Source organism: Gossypium hirsutum, chromosome D09 (assembly GCF_007990345.1).
Source record: "Gossypium hirsutum isolate 1008001.06 chromosome D09, Gossypium_hirsutum_v2.1, whole genome shotgun sequence".
Classification (NCBI taxonomy): Eukaryota; Viridiplantae; Streptophyta; class Magnoliopsida; order Malvales; family Malvaceae; genus Gossypium; species Gossypium hirsutum.
In genome coordinates, this window is record NC_053445.1 from 31,026,691 (window position 1) to 31,042,748 (window position 16,058).

Sequence of the window (16,058 nt, forward strand, 5' to 3'; positions counted from 1 at the left end):
GAAGGACCAACCTGTCATATACAATTAGGTTCTAGTGATTGCAATTATGTCTAGAAGCATCGTTCCAATTATTTGCAATTAGTTAATCATGGATTCAATCCACAAGAAGTACCATGATTGAAAACTCCTTATTGTATGCTCTTTACGAAAGCAATCCATCCAATTGTTTTGTCCAATGACCTCGTCATGTGTGTTGTAACACCCCTTAACCTGAATTCGTCGTCGGATTAGGGTTACGAGGCATTACCGATCAAAGTACAGTTCAGAACAATCAATTCATTCATTTTTTTTACCAATTAGAACCGTACCTAAATAATCGACCAATCATTCATAAAACATATTCATTCTTTGCCATCATTTAATCATCAAAACGTCCCATATCATAATAAGCATGCTAAAGACAATTCCATCATATACACCATTTCCAAGCCAAATCACATGGCTAGAATTACTTTTCAAAAATATACTAATAGTTCTCTAGCCTATACATTCCATATACCATATATACAAAGCTTCAAAAGTACCAATAAGATGATCGATAGTGTGATGACATTTCCCGATGATCCTCGAGTTTAAGCTAACTTCGATCATCTATAAAACAGTGGAAAAATGCACAAAGTAAGCTTTGGGAGCTTAGTAAGCCATAAGCAAATAAATCATTTCAATAAAAATTATAAATTCAATTCAACTAAGTTGAATTCAAACATATCACAACCACATATACATTTAACTAACTCATGTGTATTCATATTATTACATTAAATGCTAAACTTACCTTTATGTTTCATAAACATATAATTTCACACATACCTGAACCATTTAGTTTAAATTCGCATTCAAATTTGTTAAGAACACACAGAAATCTTATAAAACTTGTACAATGCCATATCCCGGATATGGTCTTACATGTTAACGCATATCGATGCCACTGTCCCAGATAGGGTCTTATACGAATCATAGACAAATTAATTTTAGTAATGAATAATCATATACGAATTAATTCGGAAACTTATGTCCATTTACAAATCAAATTCAATAACATATAACCATATACAAATTAATTTCAGCAATGAATAATCATATACGAATTAATTCGGCAACTTATATCCATTTACAAATCAAATTCAACAATGTATAACCATATACAAATTAATTTCAGCAATGAATAATCATATACGAATTAATTCGGCCACTTATATCCATTTACAAATCAAATTCAACAATATATAACCATATACAAATTAATTTCAGCAATGAATAATCATATACGACTTAATTCGGCAACTTATATCCATTTACAAATCAAATTCAACAATATATAACCATATACAAATTAATTTCAGCAATGAATAATCATATACGACTTAATTCGGCAACTTATATCCATTTACAAATCAAATTCAACAATATATAACCTTATACAAATTAATTTCAACAATGAATAATCATATACGAATTAATTCGGCAACTTATATCCATTTACAAATCAAATTCAACAATATATAACCATATACAAATTAATTTCAGCAATGAATAATCATATACGAATTAATTCGGCAACTTATATCTATTTACAAATCAAATTCAACAATGTATAACCATATACAAATTAATTTTAACAATGAATAATCATATACGAATTAATACGGCATCCTATATTTATAAGCAATTCAATTTCGACAATGTATAACCATGTACAAATTAATTTCAGCAAGGTACAACCATATATGAATTAATATATCTATATACAATTCAACTTCGACAGTATGTAACTATAAACAAATTCGAATTCGGAAAAATATGAAACATTCAAATTCAGCAATGTATAAAATATTTATATTTAATTTCAAAAACATTTATTTACTTACGAACTTACCTCGTATATACAATGAACAGATCGGATCGACTACTCGTCAACTTTTGATTTCCTCTAATCTAGATCCGATTCTTTCTTTCTTAATCTCAATCAAGAATACAAAGGGTCGAACCCTAAAATGCTTCAAATAGTCTTTCTTCTTTTTATTTTCGATGAGAAAGATGAATAATATCACTAATTTTTATGTTTTGTTTTATTAAATACACATTAATACATAATTTACCATTTTACCCTTGGTTATTAAACTATTTAATCATCAAATATAAGGCCATTAATGTCCATTAACCTTATCAATGGCATAATAATATCATAAGGACCTTTGGTTTAATAAACCATAGCAATTAAGCACTTTAAACAAATAGTATGCAACTTTTGTATTTTATGTGATTAAGTCCTTTTATCAAATTAACTAACCAATCGGTAAAATTAAATCACGAAATTTCCAAAAATATTAAATAACATACTGTAAATACCAAAAATAATATTAAAATAATTTTACTACCTCGGATTTGTGGTTTCGAAACTACAATTCTAATTTAACTCAAACCGGGTTGTTACATGTTGTTACCCTCGTATGATATCATTGATTCCTTTGAGTTAAATTCATTCATTCAATACAATCTTATTTTATCTCATTGTCACCATTGAGTCTTCTTAATGATTAATATGATTACTATCAATAAATGACTGTAATAAATTACTTATTCGAGAACAACTAACCAGTGGCCATGTTCCATATTTATCAATCCACACAATGCCAATGAGAAAACATCATTAACTCTTTAATTGAGCTATAAATTCCACTATTACTAGTAAAGCCATGCTATACACAAATCTTGTACCCAACATATCAGCTATAGGTTCAATCATCTTTAGAGCATAAGCCTCCACTTATATCAAAGTACATGAGTTGCATACGCATGGTCAGTGACTAACTCAGGATTTAGGTAAATCACACCATGAACGTCACAAGTGAATTAATTCACAAACAGATTCAGAATTAATTCATCCTGGGTCCAATCCAATTTATCATTCTACCAATGAATACATTTATGTCTCTACTCGTGGAGTCAACTGCTCCGATAGCCAAGACTAGCCATCTCCCTAATTGGAATTGTAGACGACAAAATAATCCTTCTCAGTATTTGAATCAAATGCTCACTTTGATTCTTTTTTGGAATTACGGACTCATTTAGATTACCTACTAAACTAAGTTGTCTTTCTTGCAATGTAAACGTTCTTTACAATGCCAATTATCTTCAGTTTGAACTTTAGGCAATCAATAAGCACATTTACCAACAGTTACATGTTTAATACAATATTAGCACATTTCCCAATAGACATATCATTTCACTAAACCCCTGTAAAGAAACACACGCATGATTAGTGGCTCCAGAATCAATAACCAGTTGCCAATTGATTCTTTCACTAAGCAAGCTTCAACCACAAAGAGTTTTATATCTTTGCCCTTTTCAGCTAGGTAATCTAAATGCTCCTTATAGTTTGATCTGAAATGACCTTTCCTATTGCAGAAGAAACATTTGATCTTTTTAGGATCTTTTGACTTCTTAGCCTTTTTGCTATTCACATGAGGTAGAACCTAAGGCTTAGTCAGTTTCTTCCTTCCTTTAGCTTTTTACTTCCCCTTGGAGGACGAGGGGCCCACAATTAAGTTTGCCTTAGGTTTCTCTTAAATCGACTTACCACCATTTAGCATCAACTCATAGGATTTTAATTCTTTCATGAGCTGAGTAATTGGTACACATATTGATAGGTGTGGTTAGAAACATTGAAAAAGGTACCGAATGGATTAATTTTACCAAAAATAAAGTCCTCATCCCGATGACATTTCCCCCTTGTCACAATACCGACCGACAGTAAGTGATGTCGAGATGTCAAATGGCCTGATGTCATAACGTGACAAACCTTTTGGCAACGTTGGTCCTATAATTTTGAAACTTTACAATTTGGTTCTATTTCGTGCTCAGGTCAACAAAAGAGCTTTTGTAACGATTAAGACTTGATTTGATTGTTTAACCAATAAATGAATATGTTTGGCATTAGATTACATATGTATGTGAATATTTTACTTTGATTTGACTGTAGTTGCAACGAATGTGACATCCTATAACTCGGACTCGACGATCGGGGCGGGCGAAGAGTGTTACAATTCTAATTCAAAAACGTCCTTTCATATGAAACCAACCAAGGAAGCTTGAAGATGAAGATGAAAGTGTGAGAAAGCATCGCTATGTGAAGAAAATAGTTAAGAAATTAAGGTAAATAGTTTAAATTATCATGTTATATTTATTTGAGTGTTTAATTTGATGAGATATTGTAAGAACTAATCTTGTTTAATTATTTTATATGTCTAAGTAAATAAAAATATTGTGTTTATGTATGAAATGAATGATTTTTTTGAATAATTTGGTGAATGATTTTAAGTGACTAATTGAAAGTAAGAAAGTGTGAGTGTTTTTACTAAGAATGTTTTAAGTTGGAATTAATTATTTTGAATGATGGAATTGTGTATTTATCATGTTGAAAGTGATAAATATTTATTTTGGATATTATTTGGATGAGTAAGTTAAAAAATGATTTGTTAAGTGATTAAATTAATAAAAATTAAAGTAATGACCGAATTGTAAAATTTTGAATTCTAAAGGTTGAGTAATGAAATCTGAAAGTTGATGTAGTAACTAAATTATATGGTTATGAAATATGAAAGATTGGAAAGTTGAACATAAAATAGTAAAGTTTGAAACCATAGGGACTAAATTGTAAATATCTCAAAACATGAGTTTTAGTAGTAATTTATATGAATTGAGAATTTACAATTTTGAAAAGAGAATATGAAAGTTTAATGGTTTGAAAATCAGGGACTAATTTGTGGAAATTTTGAGAATTTTAGTTGTAAGGACTAAATTGTAAAATTTGGAAATTTTAGAAAAGGGATTGTTTTGCAGAACTGTTCAAACTGAGATTTGGGATTGAACTATAAAATAAGAAAATTTGATCTTCAAGGACTGAATTATAAAACTGTGTAAATTTGGGATTTCAAGGACTAAATCATAAAAATTGTAAAATTTGAATTTCATGTTGTTTTGCAAATTTTGTAAAATCTAAATTATAGAGACTATTTTGTAAATTTTGAAATATTTAATTATAATTATGGACATAATAATTATATACTTGATTCGATGAAATATTTGATAAATAATCATGAATGAAATTAAATAGTAGAAATTTGAAATTGGTGAGTTAGATTGTTGTTATTTATATGTGATTTGAAATATTTGTTTGAGTTGTGTATAAAAATTTGTGATAAATTAGTTTGAATAAGTAAAATTAAATTTTAAGGCAACGAAATAAGGTCAAATGGTGGATACATGTATAAATTTTGATATAAAACATGAATGAATTTCAAAAGTTGAAATTGGGTCCAATAATAGTAAATTAAGGTTCTAAATATTATGAAAAGTTATGAAAATTTTAATGCGACATCCCTTATCCAGGTCTGTTATCGGATAGAATAAGGGGTGTTATCATATGTATTGACACATCTACAAAAAATAGTCGTTAGTGATTGTTTTGACAATAACGTATCGATGCATAGAACAATGTATCGGTACATGCAAGAAATGTATTGATACCTTTAAGGCGTGTATCGATACATCTAAGAAATGTACCGATACCTTACCCACAATTTGAGTTCTGTGATTACTGACTTTGTATTTTTAGATATACATAATATAAGTATCAGAACATTGTTCCAAACTTGCATAAAATCAATTTCAAACACTTAAAAACACTTTAACATTTACTCAAAAACATTTAGATAAGTTAAAACATATTAGAAACATGTTTTTGCGTATTTTATAAGTTTTTGAAATACTTTGAAAATGTTTGAACACTAAATGACTTAGTTAATAAAATATATAAAATTTATTTTAAATGTTGTTATAGAAGCTTGGCATATCAAAACTAACATAATTTAGTGGATATACCTTTTAGCTTTTTTAGGTGAAATGGTAAAAAAAAAAGAAAAAAATAAAAAACAAGACCAAATTATAAAATATGTAAATGTTGAATGTTAATATTTTTATAATCAAGACTAAATTAATACAATATATAAATATTAAAAACTAAAATTACTATTATATCAATTTTAAAAGTTATCATATAATCTTCTTGTCAACCTTTTTGAAGGATGTTTCAAAAATATCAAAAACAAAAATTCAAATAATTAAATGAATATTTTATAATTTTTTATAGTTGAATACTTACAACATGTTTGGTTTGGTGTATTGGCTAAGCCAATACACCCCTAATCGGTGGACCCCACCTAATCCCTCTCTATCCCGTGTTTGGTTTAAAGTATTGGTAATACGGGTGTAATCGGTTACTTTCCTAATCGGTGAAAATCACCGATTTCTATTCCCCCCATTTTGCCCAGATTAGGAAGACTTCAGCAAACCCTCCCTGTTTTACCCTCCCCGATCCCCTGTGTTCCTCTTCCGTTCCTTCAAGCTTGCTCCCCCCATTTCATTTCTTTTCTTTTTTGGCCGATTTGCTTTCTGTCGATTTGCTCTCTGTTTTACCCTCCCGATTGCCTTTCCTATTGTCTTCCTTCCTTCTACCTTCTGCCCATTTGCTCAAGTTTCGACTGATTTCCTTCTACCTTCTCCCTTCTTTTCTTTTTCTTTACAACTTATCTGTCACTCTTTCGATTGGCCTTCTCAACCAGTCGACACTCTTGAAAAATTAAATAAATATCTGTCAATATCGTTGTTGTCACTTTGAAAACTTGTTAAGTCTGAAGTTGGAGTTTCATTTTCTTAGCACGCTTTCTTTGATATTGCTGAATATAAATGTTTTGTGCTCTGACCAGTTACCCTGATGATCTCTTTGATCGATATTGGGAGCCATATGCAGAAAATGTTTCTGTTATAGCAAGCAATAACACTCCATCTGTTTCTGGGTTCTGGAATATACCCCCTTCAAAAATATTTGAAAGCGCACTTTCAACAGATCAGTTGGAACCCCTGGAGTTGAGATGGCCGCCTTTGTCACTTCCGAACTCAACTTACTACATTGCTTTGTATTTTGCGGATAATCGTGATTCAATGCTTTCAAGCTCAAGAGTGCTTCGCATACACATAAATGAAGTAAGGTATATTAGCAATTTGGAAGTGACTTCAGCAGGAGCTGCGGTCTTTGCAACCAGATGGCCACTTGAAGGTCAAACAAAGATTACTTTGAGTTCCGCTGCCAATTCGAATGCTAGTCCTTTAATCAATGCCGGGGAGATTTGAGTAAATTCTTCGCCTAGGAGGAAGAACTCATACAAGGGATGGTATGGTTGCTACTGATTTCAACTTCTGTTGTGTGAAATCAAATTGAAAATTTTTTCCTTGGTAAATGCTCGAACTGATTTAGTGGTGATTGTCTGTTACTGGTTATACTGCACTCTTTATGTCAAGAATGAACTTTTGGGTTAACAAGTGGCTACTACTGTTTGGATTCTTCACTTCTCATACTGTTTGTTTGAAAAGGATCCCAATTTCTTGTTGCAGTTATAACTTTAAACGCAATGAAAAGCAGTTTGCGGAACCCTCCACTTGATTGGAATGGTGATCCTTGCCTGCCCCTTTATTACACATGGACTGGAATTACATGTTCTGAGGGTGAACGAATTCGTGTGGTTACTTTGTGAGTAGTTAAGATGCTTTTTATTTTGTTGTCTATGCGTCGTCTACTCTTGCTCAGACAACTTGTTTTTTGTTTGTTTTCAGGAACTTGACTAGTATGGGTCTTTCAGGATCATTGTCTTCAAGCATTGCTAATTTAACTGCACTGACTGGCATGTATGATATTAAAACTATAATTCAAGTGATGAATTTCAGAGGTAATAACATTCTAATTGAATTTCCCTTTCCCTCAACAGTTGGCTCGGTAATAACAGTTTATCAGGAACAATACCTAATCTCAGTTCTTTAAGGCTACTAGAAGTGTTGTAAGTTATTTTTATCATGTTTTTTCTCTTTTACTTAATTGGCTACCTAAGTAGTTGGTACAAGGGTTCATTTAGAATTGTCTGACTACATTAATATGCTACCTTTTTTTGTTAAAGGCATTTGGAAGATAATCAGTTCAATGGAGATATTCCCTCATCACTTGGAGAAGTGAGAAGCTTGCGTGAACTGTAAATCATTCTTACACAATACAGTTTGTTTTAATGAATTTGTTTCTGATAAAGTTTTAAATAATAACAACCACTTTAGTGTGACTAATGCATTATAATCTTTAATCAGGTTAGATACTAAACTGATTCAACTCTGTTTATATTTAAGGTAAATCAGTATTAAAACAATTAAATTCCTCTTGAGGATATTGGCTAATTTGTTAGATTCAAGTTGCATGAAAAATTTGGATCAAAGATATTTTGTTATTTTATGTTTGACACTTGATCTGTCAATCAGATTCGTACTATATTGCCCCAAGTAATTCTTTTAGATTGCATCATAAAATGGTGGGAGATGAATGTGCTAGACTTAAAACATTGTGTCTTGTCATCCTTTCTTGATTCTGACCCTTGAGCTTATTATTGTTGGACCCATGTACTTGGTCTTTTGCACCATGGTTTCTTTCCTATATTAATGGAGAATAACATGACCTGAAAAATATCCTTGTTAATGGAGGCATAAATTGCATAATGTTACCCTTGGATTGACCCTTATTTTGAAATGACAAAACATTCAGCTAAATAGCTTGATTGAGTATATTGAAAAGTTTGTAAGTGTTATTTTAAGGTATATGATTTGTGCTATTTGCTTTGAAGAACACCTGAAAATATTTTAATATATTGAACTTGATTCATTTCTCAAAACACAAAGTTCTCAAAGAACTAATCTTTTTTCAAATGTTTTCTAAGTTAAAAGTCAATATTTTTCAAAGATAAAATTGTTTAGAATTTTATATTTGAGGAAAAGGATTGAATCCGTGGTGGAAATGATAATCCTTTTTCACGCAGAATGGTCCCTTTGGTTGTCAAGCCCAACGAGATTGAATCGATGGATTCTCAGATATTTTGAATTTTAAAATTGGCTTGACAAGCATAAGGGATCAATTTAACAGAATATTTCTTTTTGCTTGAGAAGCAAAAAGATTGATATTCTGTTAAGAAGGATCGATCTTTATACAAATAGAATCACCTTTTGGCTGGAAAGCAAAAAAACTTGATACCTTAAAGGAAGGGATTGTTCCTTCATCACTTGACAGTAATCCAAGGGTTGAATTTGGAGCAAAACCAACAGTTGAGTCTTCAACATAAACAGGGCCTTCCCAACCCTGTTCACTTGAAGAGATTTCAATTGCAGGAGTCATAGATTCAATTCTTCAACCAGTCTTAAAGCTTTAAATTCTTCATCTCTTTTACTTTACCGTAATGTATTATATTATCTCTTTGTACCAAATATTTACACAAACCAACCTCTGTGAGGTAAAAAATCTATGCATATCATCTTGAGTTTGTAAATATAAGGGGACTGAACCTCTAGAGCGCACTTTTAAGATTTGGGTAAAACCAAGTATTTGAGTTGAATTTCTGAAGGTTATATCTTAACCTTGAAAAGGAAGTAATATTGAAAAACTAGTGGACTGAACTTCTTGGTGACAGAGCCAAGGTGGAGATCATAGGTGTCTTTGGAAAAGGACTAAATGTTGGTAAATCTTGAGTTTGATCTTTAATTTCATTTAGAATTGCCTATCCCTTTAGTTTTATGGAGAAACTCATTTGGTTTAAAATAGCTCGAAACTTCTAATTAACCAATTCACCCTTCTTAGTTTACCTAACTCCTTTTAGCTAAAACATGAGTTCTGTAGGACTGGCAATTAGTGTGTCCTATATATTGGCAGGAAGAGCTATCGTTTCATATGGTTTGTGGTCCTTCACTTCCTTGCTTAACATAGGTAGTTAAGGGTTTTGTTCTTAGTTGTGGCAAACCGTAAAACTTATTTGATGTTTGCTGATTTGAGTTCAATTTGCAACATAACCATGCAAAATAAAAAGCTGAAACATGTCTCTGTTCTCCAGTAGCTTTCTAATTACATCCACCTATCATTGTAATAACATATGAAAGCTTTACTATAGGTATACAATTTTGTAGATATCATGACAAATGCCATCTATGTCTACACACACATATTGTTTCCTACAAGCATTCCTTTCCATCTAGGTTGTTTTACTTAATCTTTTTTTTTTGTCTTCTAGATTCTTACAAAACAATAATCTGACTGGGCGAATACCGGATAGTCTTGTAGGAAAACCAGGACTGGACTTGAGGTAAGTATAAATTTACACTAGTCATGTCATTCTTAGCTTATAAACTTCAAGCTTTAACTCTTCTGAACTATAAAACTGCAAGATTAATCTACATTTTAATTTGTTTCAGGACTTCTGGAAATCAGTTTTTATCCCCATCACCTTCTTGAAACAGAAGCTGGATGCAGTTCGCCTGTCTGAGGATACTGTGGAAGCTGATGATCAGTTTGGTGAACTAGGTGCCCATATGCAAGGAGGATGATCTGCTTGTAATTAAGAACTAGCTATTGACATTTGTAGGTTTCAGAAAAGGCGTGTTTACATCTAACTAACTACCTTTTGTTTAAAACTCTTGAGATATTTTGGGTAGAACAGACTACTTGTTTTCCTCGATGAAAATTGTCAGCTATATGCCATCTGTTTTAAACTTAAAAGCCAGCAAAACATGGACTGGCAAATCTTACTTGTTTTGAACCGATACAGTTGAAACTAAATTTTACTTAATTTATGTAAATCTTGGCGGTCCAAGAATTCTCTTATCAACTTAAACATGAAACAAGCCAAAATAATACAATGACACGTTTAATAATCGTCTTCCTTGGCACGTATGTTTGGAACTCGGATTGAGTGTTTATGCAGATTATAATTCTCAAGTTATATTTTGATTTTAGTAAATTCATATAAGAACATTTTATTATTAAGAATTTTATGAAATTATATATCATTATTAAATTATATTTAATATTAATTATTTTAAATTGTATAAATTCATATAAGAAAATTTATTATCAAGAATTTTATGAAATTATATATTATTATTAAATTATATGTAATAATAATTATTTTAAATTATACAAATTCATATAAGATAATTTATTAGTTATAATTATTTTAAATTTTATTAAATCATATATTTTAATTAAAATATATTTAATATTAATTATTTCAAATTATCTTTTATAGTATCATATATTATGATTTGAGTAAATTCATATAAGAATATTAATTATTAAGAATTTTATTAAATTATATATTTTAATTATAATATATTTAATAATAATTATGTTAATTTATATTTTATAGTATCATATATTATGATTTGAGTAAATTCATATAAGAATATTGATTATTAAGAATTTATTAAATTATATATTTTAATTAAAATATATTTAATAATAATTATGTTTAAATATGATTAAATTATTTATTATTGATAATAATATTATTAAAATTTAAATAACAATAACAATAATCATTTACCAAAACAAATTTATGCTAAGGGTATTCTAGTCATTTTAGTTTTTTCCATTATGCTATTACACCTCTATTCCATTCAACCAAACACAAGATTACTATTACGCCTCTATTCCATTACATTCAACCAAACAGTGGATTAGTTATTACACCTCTAATCCAATACACCTCTAATCCTAATACACCTCTAATCCAATACACCTCTAATCCAATACAGCGAACCAAACGCACCCTTAGATTAGCACAACTGAAGTTTACCTATTAATAATAAAAAGTGTTAAAAATAAATAAATATATATATATTTTTCTCACCGTTTATCTCTCCCGGACACACGTCCTTAAACCGACAGACAGTGGCATCATTACCCGTCCTACTTCCCCTCAACCGCTTCCTCGTGTCACCCTTTCTTGACATCCCAAAAAGACAAAAGCCAGACAAATTTGGACACGTGATAGTTAATAACCACGCGTCTCAACCTCATTTGCTATCCTTTTTAAATCCTTCCATCCACAAATCAATCACGCCGTCCACCCTCACTTAAATCGAGCAATTGTAGCGGCAGCCTCCTAGATTCCTGTTCCTTCCGCCACGTAGATTATAGGATCAATTGCATTTTAAAAATAGAATTTCATCCCTCCACTTTATAAAAATTAAGAATTCAGTCCTTCTACTTTAATTTGTCAAATTTTGATTTCGTATTTTATGAGAACTCATAAATTAGTCCAGTTGTTTGGTAAACACATAAATTGAATAATTTATTGTATATAAATCATTAAATAATTTTCTTTTCCAATTTCTTATATATAAATTGCTAAGCTACTAATTTCTAGGACAATAATTTCATGAAAAAGTTTAACAATGATATCCAATAACTTCTCAATTTTCATAAAGTATCGATAGGATCAAATTCTAACAAATTAAAAAATGAAGGATTAGGTTTTTAACCATTTTAAAATAGAAGGATGAAATTCAAAATTAAACCATCACTTTAATCTCATTTCTATAAAAACGGTTCGATCTGAGACTCTTCTCTGATTTAACGTTCCGCTCACCTTCAAAGCATCCCTCGAAAACGGTTTCTTTGACGAACATAGTCTCCTTTTTTTCCTTCTCATTCAGTCACTTCAATCGAAGAAAAAAAAATGGCAATGAATTTGGGACACCATATTGGAACTCTTTCCGGCAAACAAATTCCGACGGAATTCGCCGCCGGAGAACAACCATCATCAACAACAGCGAGTCCATCGGCAGTTTGGAAATCACCCGCCGGTAATCTCCGATCCAATAGCCCACAAGAAAATGCATCCCCACCTATGTTAACACCGCCACTGACACCGAACAGCGCCGGGGAGTGGTCGTATTTGATCAATCTCCCAATGCTGCGTCCGGATCTTTCAGTAGCATGCCAGGCATTCGCGACGTCGTCGCCGCTGGAGATGACGGAGGAAGAGGTGGCGGGGACGGCGGAGTGGACAGTTGGAGGTAGGAAGGATGAGAAGAAAGGAGTGTCAGTGTTCGTGATGATGCCGTTGGATAGTGTGACGAATGGGAACACGGTCAATAGGAAGAAGGCGATGAATGCTAGTCTTCACGCTTTGAAAAGCGCGGGTGTGGAGGGGATAATGATTGACGTTTGGTGGGGACTGGTGGAGAGGGAGGCGCCGGGTGCTTACAATTGGGGTGGCTACACCGAGCTCCTCGACATGGCCAAGAAACATGGCCTCAAAGTCCAGGCCGTCATGTCGTTCCATCAGTGCGGCGGCAACGTCGGTGACTCTTGCACGTCCGTATTTTTTCTTCCTTCCCCTCCCATTTTCATTTATAAAATTACCGAATTATTTTTTGAAAAATAAATAGTTTTGATGTTTTTGGCAGCGTTCCATTGCCAAAATGGGTAAGGGAAGGGATGGAGAAAGATTCAGACCTTGCATACACAGATCAATGGGGAAGAAGGAATTACGAATACGTTTCACTGGGTTGCGATTCTCTACTGGTCTTGAAAGGTCGGTCTCCGGTTCAATGTTACGCTGATTTCATGCGTGCCTTTAAGGACAACTTCAAACATCTACTTGGTGACACCATTGTGGTATTTAATTTCACTACTTTTTCATCATCCTTTAGATCTCTTTTGTTTATACTTTTAAAACCAATATTAACAGAGTTGTGGTGGTTATTCATCTTATCTTCTAACCATGAGTTGGGGTTCAATATTCACTCATAGGAATGAAGTTACCTGTTGGAATTAGTCGGAATGAAGTTACCTGTTGGAATTAGTCAATGCTACAAGATGGTGGACATCCTGATTTCGAAAAAAAAAACATATTAAAGAATTAGCAATAGATGTTGCGGGATGTGGTGATGTCTGTTCTGTTTGCATATTGCATATATTAACTTTTTGATATTTACTATTTGAATTTCTTTTATTTTTATGGCAATTCGATTTGGATATCCGAATTCTTCGAATTTAGCTATTTTAATTTTTTTTTTTGGCTTTACATTTAAAAATTGCCGAAATTCACTAATATTTGATTAAATTAGGTGCTAAATAGTTGTTTTTCTCAACAGGAAATTCAAGTGGGAATGGGTCCGGCAGGTGAGCTTCGGTATCCTTCATACCCTGAGGAAAATGGGATATGGAAGTTCCCTGGAATTGGAGCCTTCCAATGTTATGATAAGGTACTTTTAATATCATTTGGTTTCAAATACTTGTCTTGAATACGGATATGTGTTCTGACATAAATAGTTCAATTATTCATAATATTTGTATAAATTTATTTGATTGATCGTATTGTCGTATCAATGTCTAAACATGTATTAGACAGAGCAACATAGGCAGTGATCTCTCTTTTATCTATATCAGCTCCCAAGTTGCCTCTTTCTTCATGTTTCTTAACTAAAGTTGGAATTTATATTGTTTGATTCGAGTTTGAGTGTTAGGCATGAATATGCATTAGATTCGATAGTTTAATTTTTTATGTATTTGAATGATTGTATCCTTATAGCAATGTTCGGAGATATTTTGGATGCAGCAACATAAGCAATGATCTCTTTTATATCTAATATCAGCTCTCATGTTGCTACTTTCATGTTATTCAAAAAATTTATATTTTTGAATGATTATTTCTTCGTATCAATGTCCAAAATTGGGTCAGATAGAACTACATAAGCAACGGTCTCTTTATATGTATATATTAGCTAGCGTGTTGCTGCCTTCTTTGTGTTTCTTGACCAAGGTTGGATGTTGTATAATGCAGTATATGCTTAGCAGCCTAAAAGCAGCCGCAGAAGCAGCAGGTAAGCCAGAATGGGGTAGTACAGGCCCGACAGATGCCGGTCACTACAATAGTTGGCCTGAAGATACGCCATTTTTCAAGAAAGATGGTGGTGGTTGGAACAGCCAGTATGGTGAATTCTTTCTTTCATGGTATTCTCAAATTCTAATTGAACATGGTGAGCGAATTCTGTCTTCGGCATCCTCTGTTTTTGAAGCTACAGGAGTGAAGATCTCTGTAAAAGTTGCCGGTATTCACTGGCACTATGGAAGTCAATCACATGCTGCCGAACTCACTGCAGGGTACTACAACACAAGGTTCCGAGACGGCTACCTCCCGGTGGCTCAAATGGTAGCTCGATATGGTGCTGTTTTCAATTTTACTTGTATAGAAATGCGAGATCATGAGCAGCCACAAGATGCCCTATGTGCACCGGAGAACCTAGTTCGACAAGTGGGTTTAGCTACCAAAGAAGCACAAGTTCCACTTGCCGGGGAGAATGCATTGCCCCGATACGACGAATCGGCGCATGAGCAGATCTTAAAAGCATCATCATTGAATATTGATGGATCCTCAAATGACAGGGAGATGTGTGCGTTTACGTACTTGAGGATGAACCCATCACTCTTTCAGCCGGACAACTGGAGACGGTTTGTAGCTTTCGTGAAGAAGATGAACGAAGGAAAAGACAGCCGTCGGTGTTTGGAGCAAGTGGAGAGGGAAGCTGAACATTTTGTTAATGTCACCGAGCCTTTCGTTCAAGAGGCTGCCCTTGCCCTCATGCCTTGACCAAGGAGATAATTTTTGTCCGACAAGGTAGCTTATAAGTATAACCGTATAGTTCAATTTTCACTCTAATTATATAAAGCATGTAAATTCATCCCACATCGAATACGAAGAGGAAGAAACAAAGAAAAAAATATCTATAGGCATGTGAACGGGTCTATTGCACGTCCCACCAGGAATTTTTTCATGACGAGAATAGCCCCGAGGCACTATCCTCGAGTTTTTTTCGTTTACTGTTTTATTGTCACAAAACATGTTGTATAAGGAGTTCGATGTAATTTGCATAAAATTTGTAAGTCTCAAAATTTTTGGGTATTTAATTAAATGTAATTTGTTTTAAATAGTTTTTCTTTTATATATATAATTTTATACTACTAAAGACCGCCTACTTATATTGAATGTTCACTCCGGAATTTAAAAATTTAGCTAAATGAAGACCATATCAAATAAATCAACATGGATAAGATCTTACTAAAGAGATTATTATAACATGAATAACAAGTTGGAAGTTCCAACGCCCTTCCAGTCAATCTCACAAGTTCAAAT

The 16,058-nt window shown here is 32.4% G+C and overlaps 2 protein-coding genes across 2 annotated transcripts; both read left to right on the forward strand.

Moving 5' to 3' along the window:
- Positions 1-6,493: 6,493 nt before the first annotated feature.
- On the forward strand, positions 6,494-10,592 carry LOC107891885 (putative leucine-rich repeat receptor-like serine/threonine-protein kinase At2g14440). The gene is given in 8 exon segments (XM_041100303.1): positions 6,494-7,188; positions 7,190-7,232; positions 7,453-7,588; positions 7,672-7,743; positions 7,824-7,892; positions 8,010-8,081; positions 10,149-10,220; positions 10,330-10,592. Coding segments are annotated over 8 exon segments (945 nt in total). The 5' UTR covers positions 6,494-6,747; the 3' UTR covers positions 10,370-10,592.
- Positions 10,593-12,487: 1,895 nt separating this feature from the next.
- On the forward strand, positions 12,488-15,853 carry LOC107891884 (beta-amylase 1, chloroplastic). The gene is made up of 4 exons (XM_016816813.2): positions 12,488-13,237; positions 13,330-13,540; positions 14,020-14,130; positions 14,709-15,853. The coding sequence occupies exons 1-4, from the start codon at positions 12,597-12,599 to the stop codon at positions 15,513-15,515; spliced, it is 1,770 nt and encodes a 589-aa protein (XP_016672302.1). The 5' UTR covers positions 12,488-12,596; the 3' UTR covers positions 15,516-15,853.
- Positions 15,854-16,058: the final 205 nt, after the last annotated feature.

What these genes read in the sequence shown, in the direction of transcription:
- LOC107891884 (XM_016816813.2), top strand. Translation starts at nt 12,597, where the DNA reads ATGGCAATGAATTTGGGACACCATATTGGAACTCTTTCCGGCAAACAA. An exon ending in TACTTGGTGACACCATTGTG is followed by an intron (nt 13,541 to 14,019) that starts GTATTTAATTTC and finishes TTTTCTCAACAG; the next exon opens with GAAATTCAAGTGGGAATGGG. An exon ending in CCTTCCAATGTTATGATAAG is followed by an intron (nt 14,131 to 14,708) that starts GTACTTTTAATA and finishes TGTATAATGCAG; the next exon opens with TATATGCTTAGCAGCCTAAA.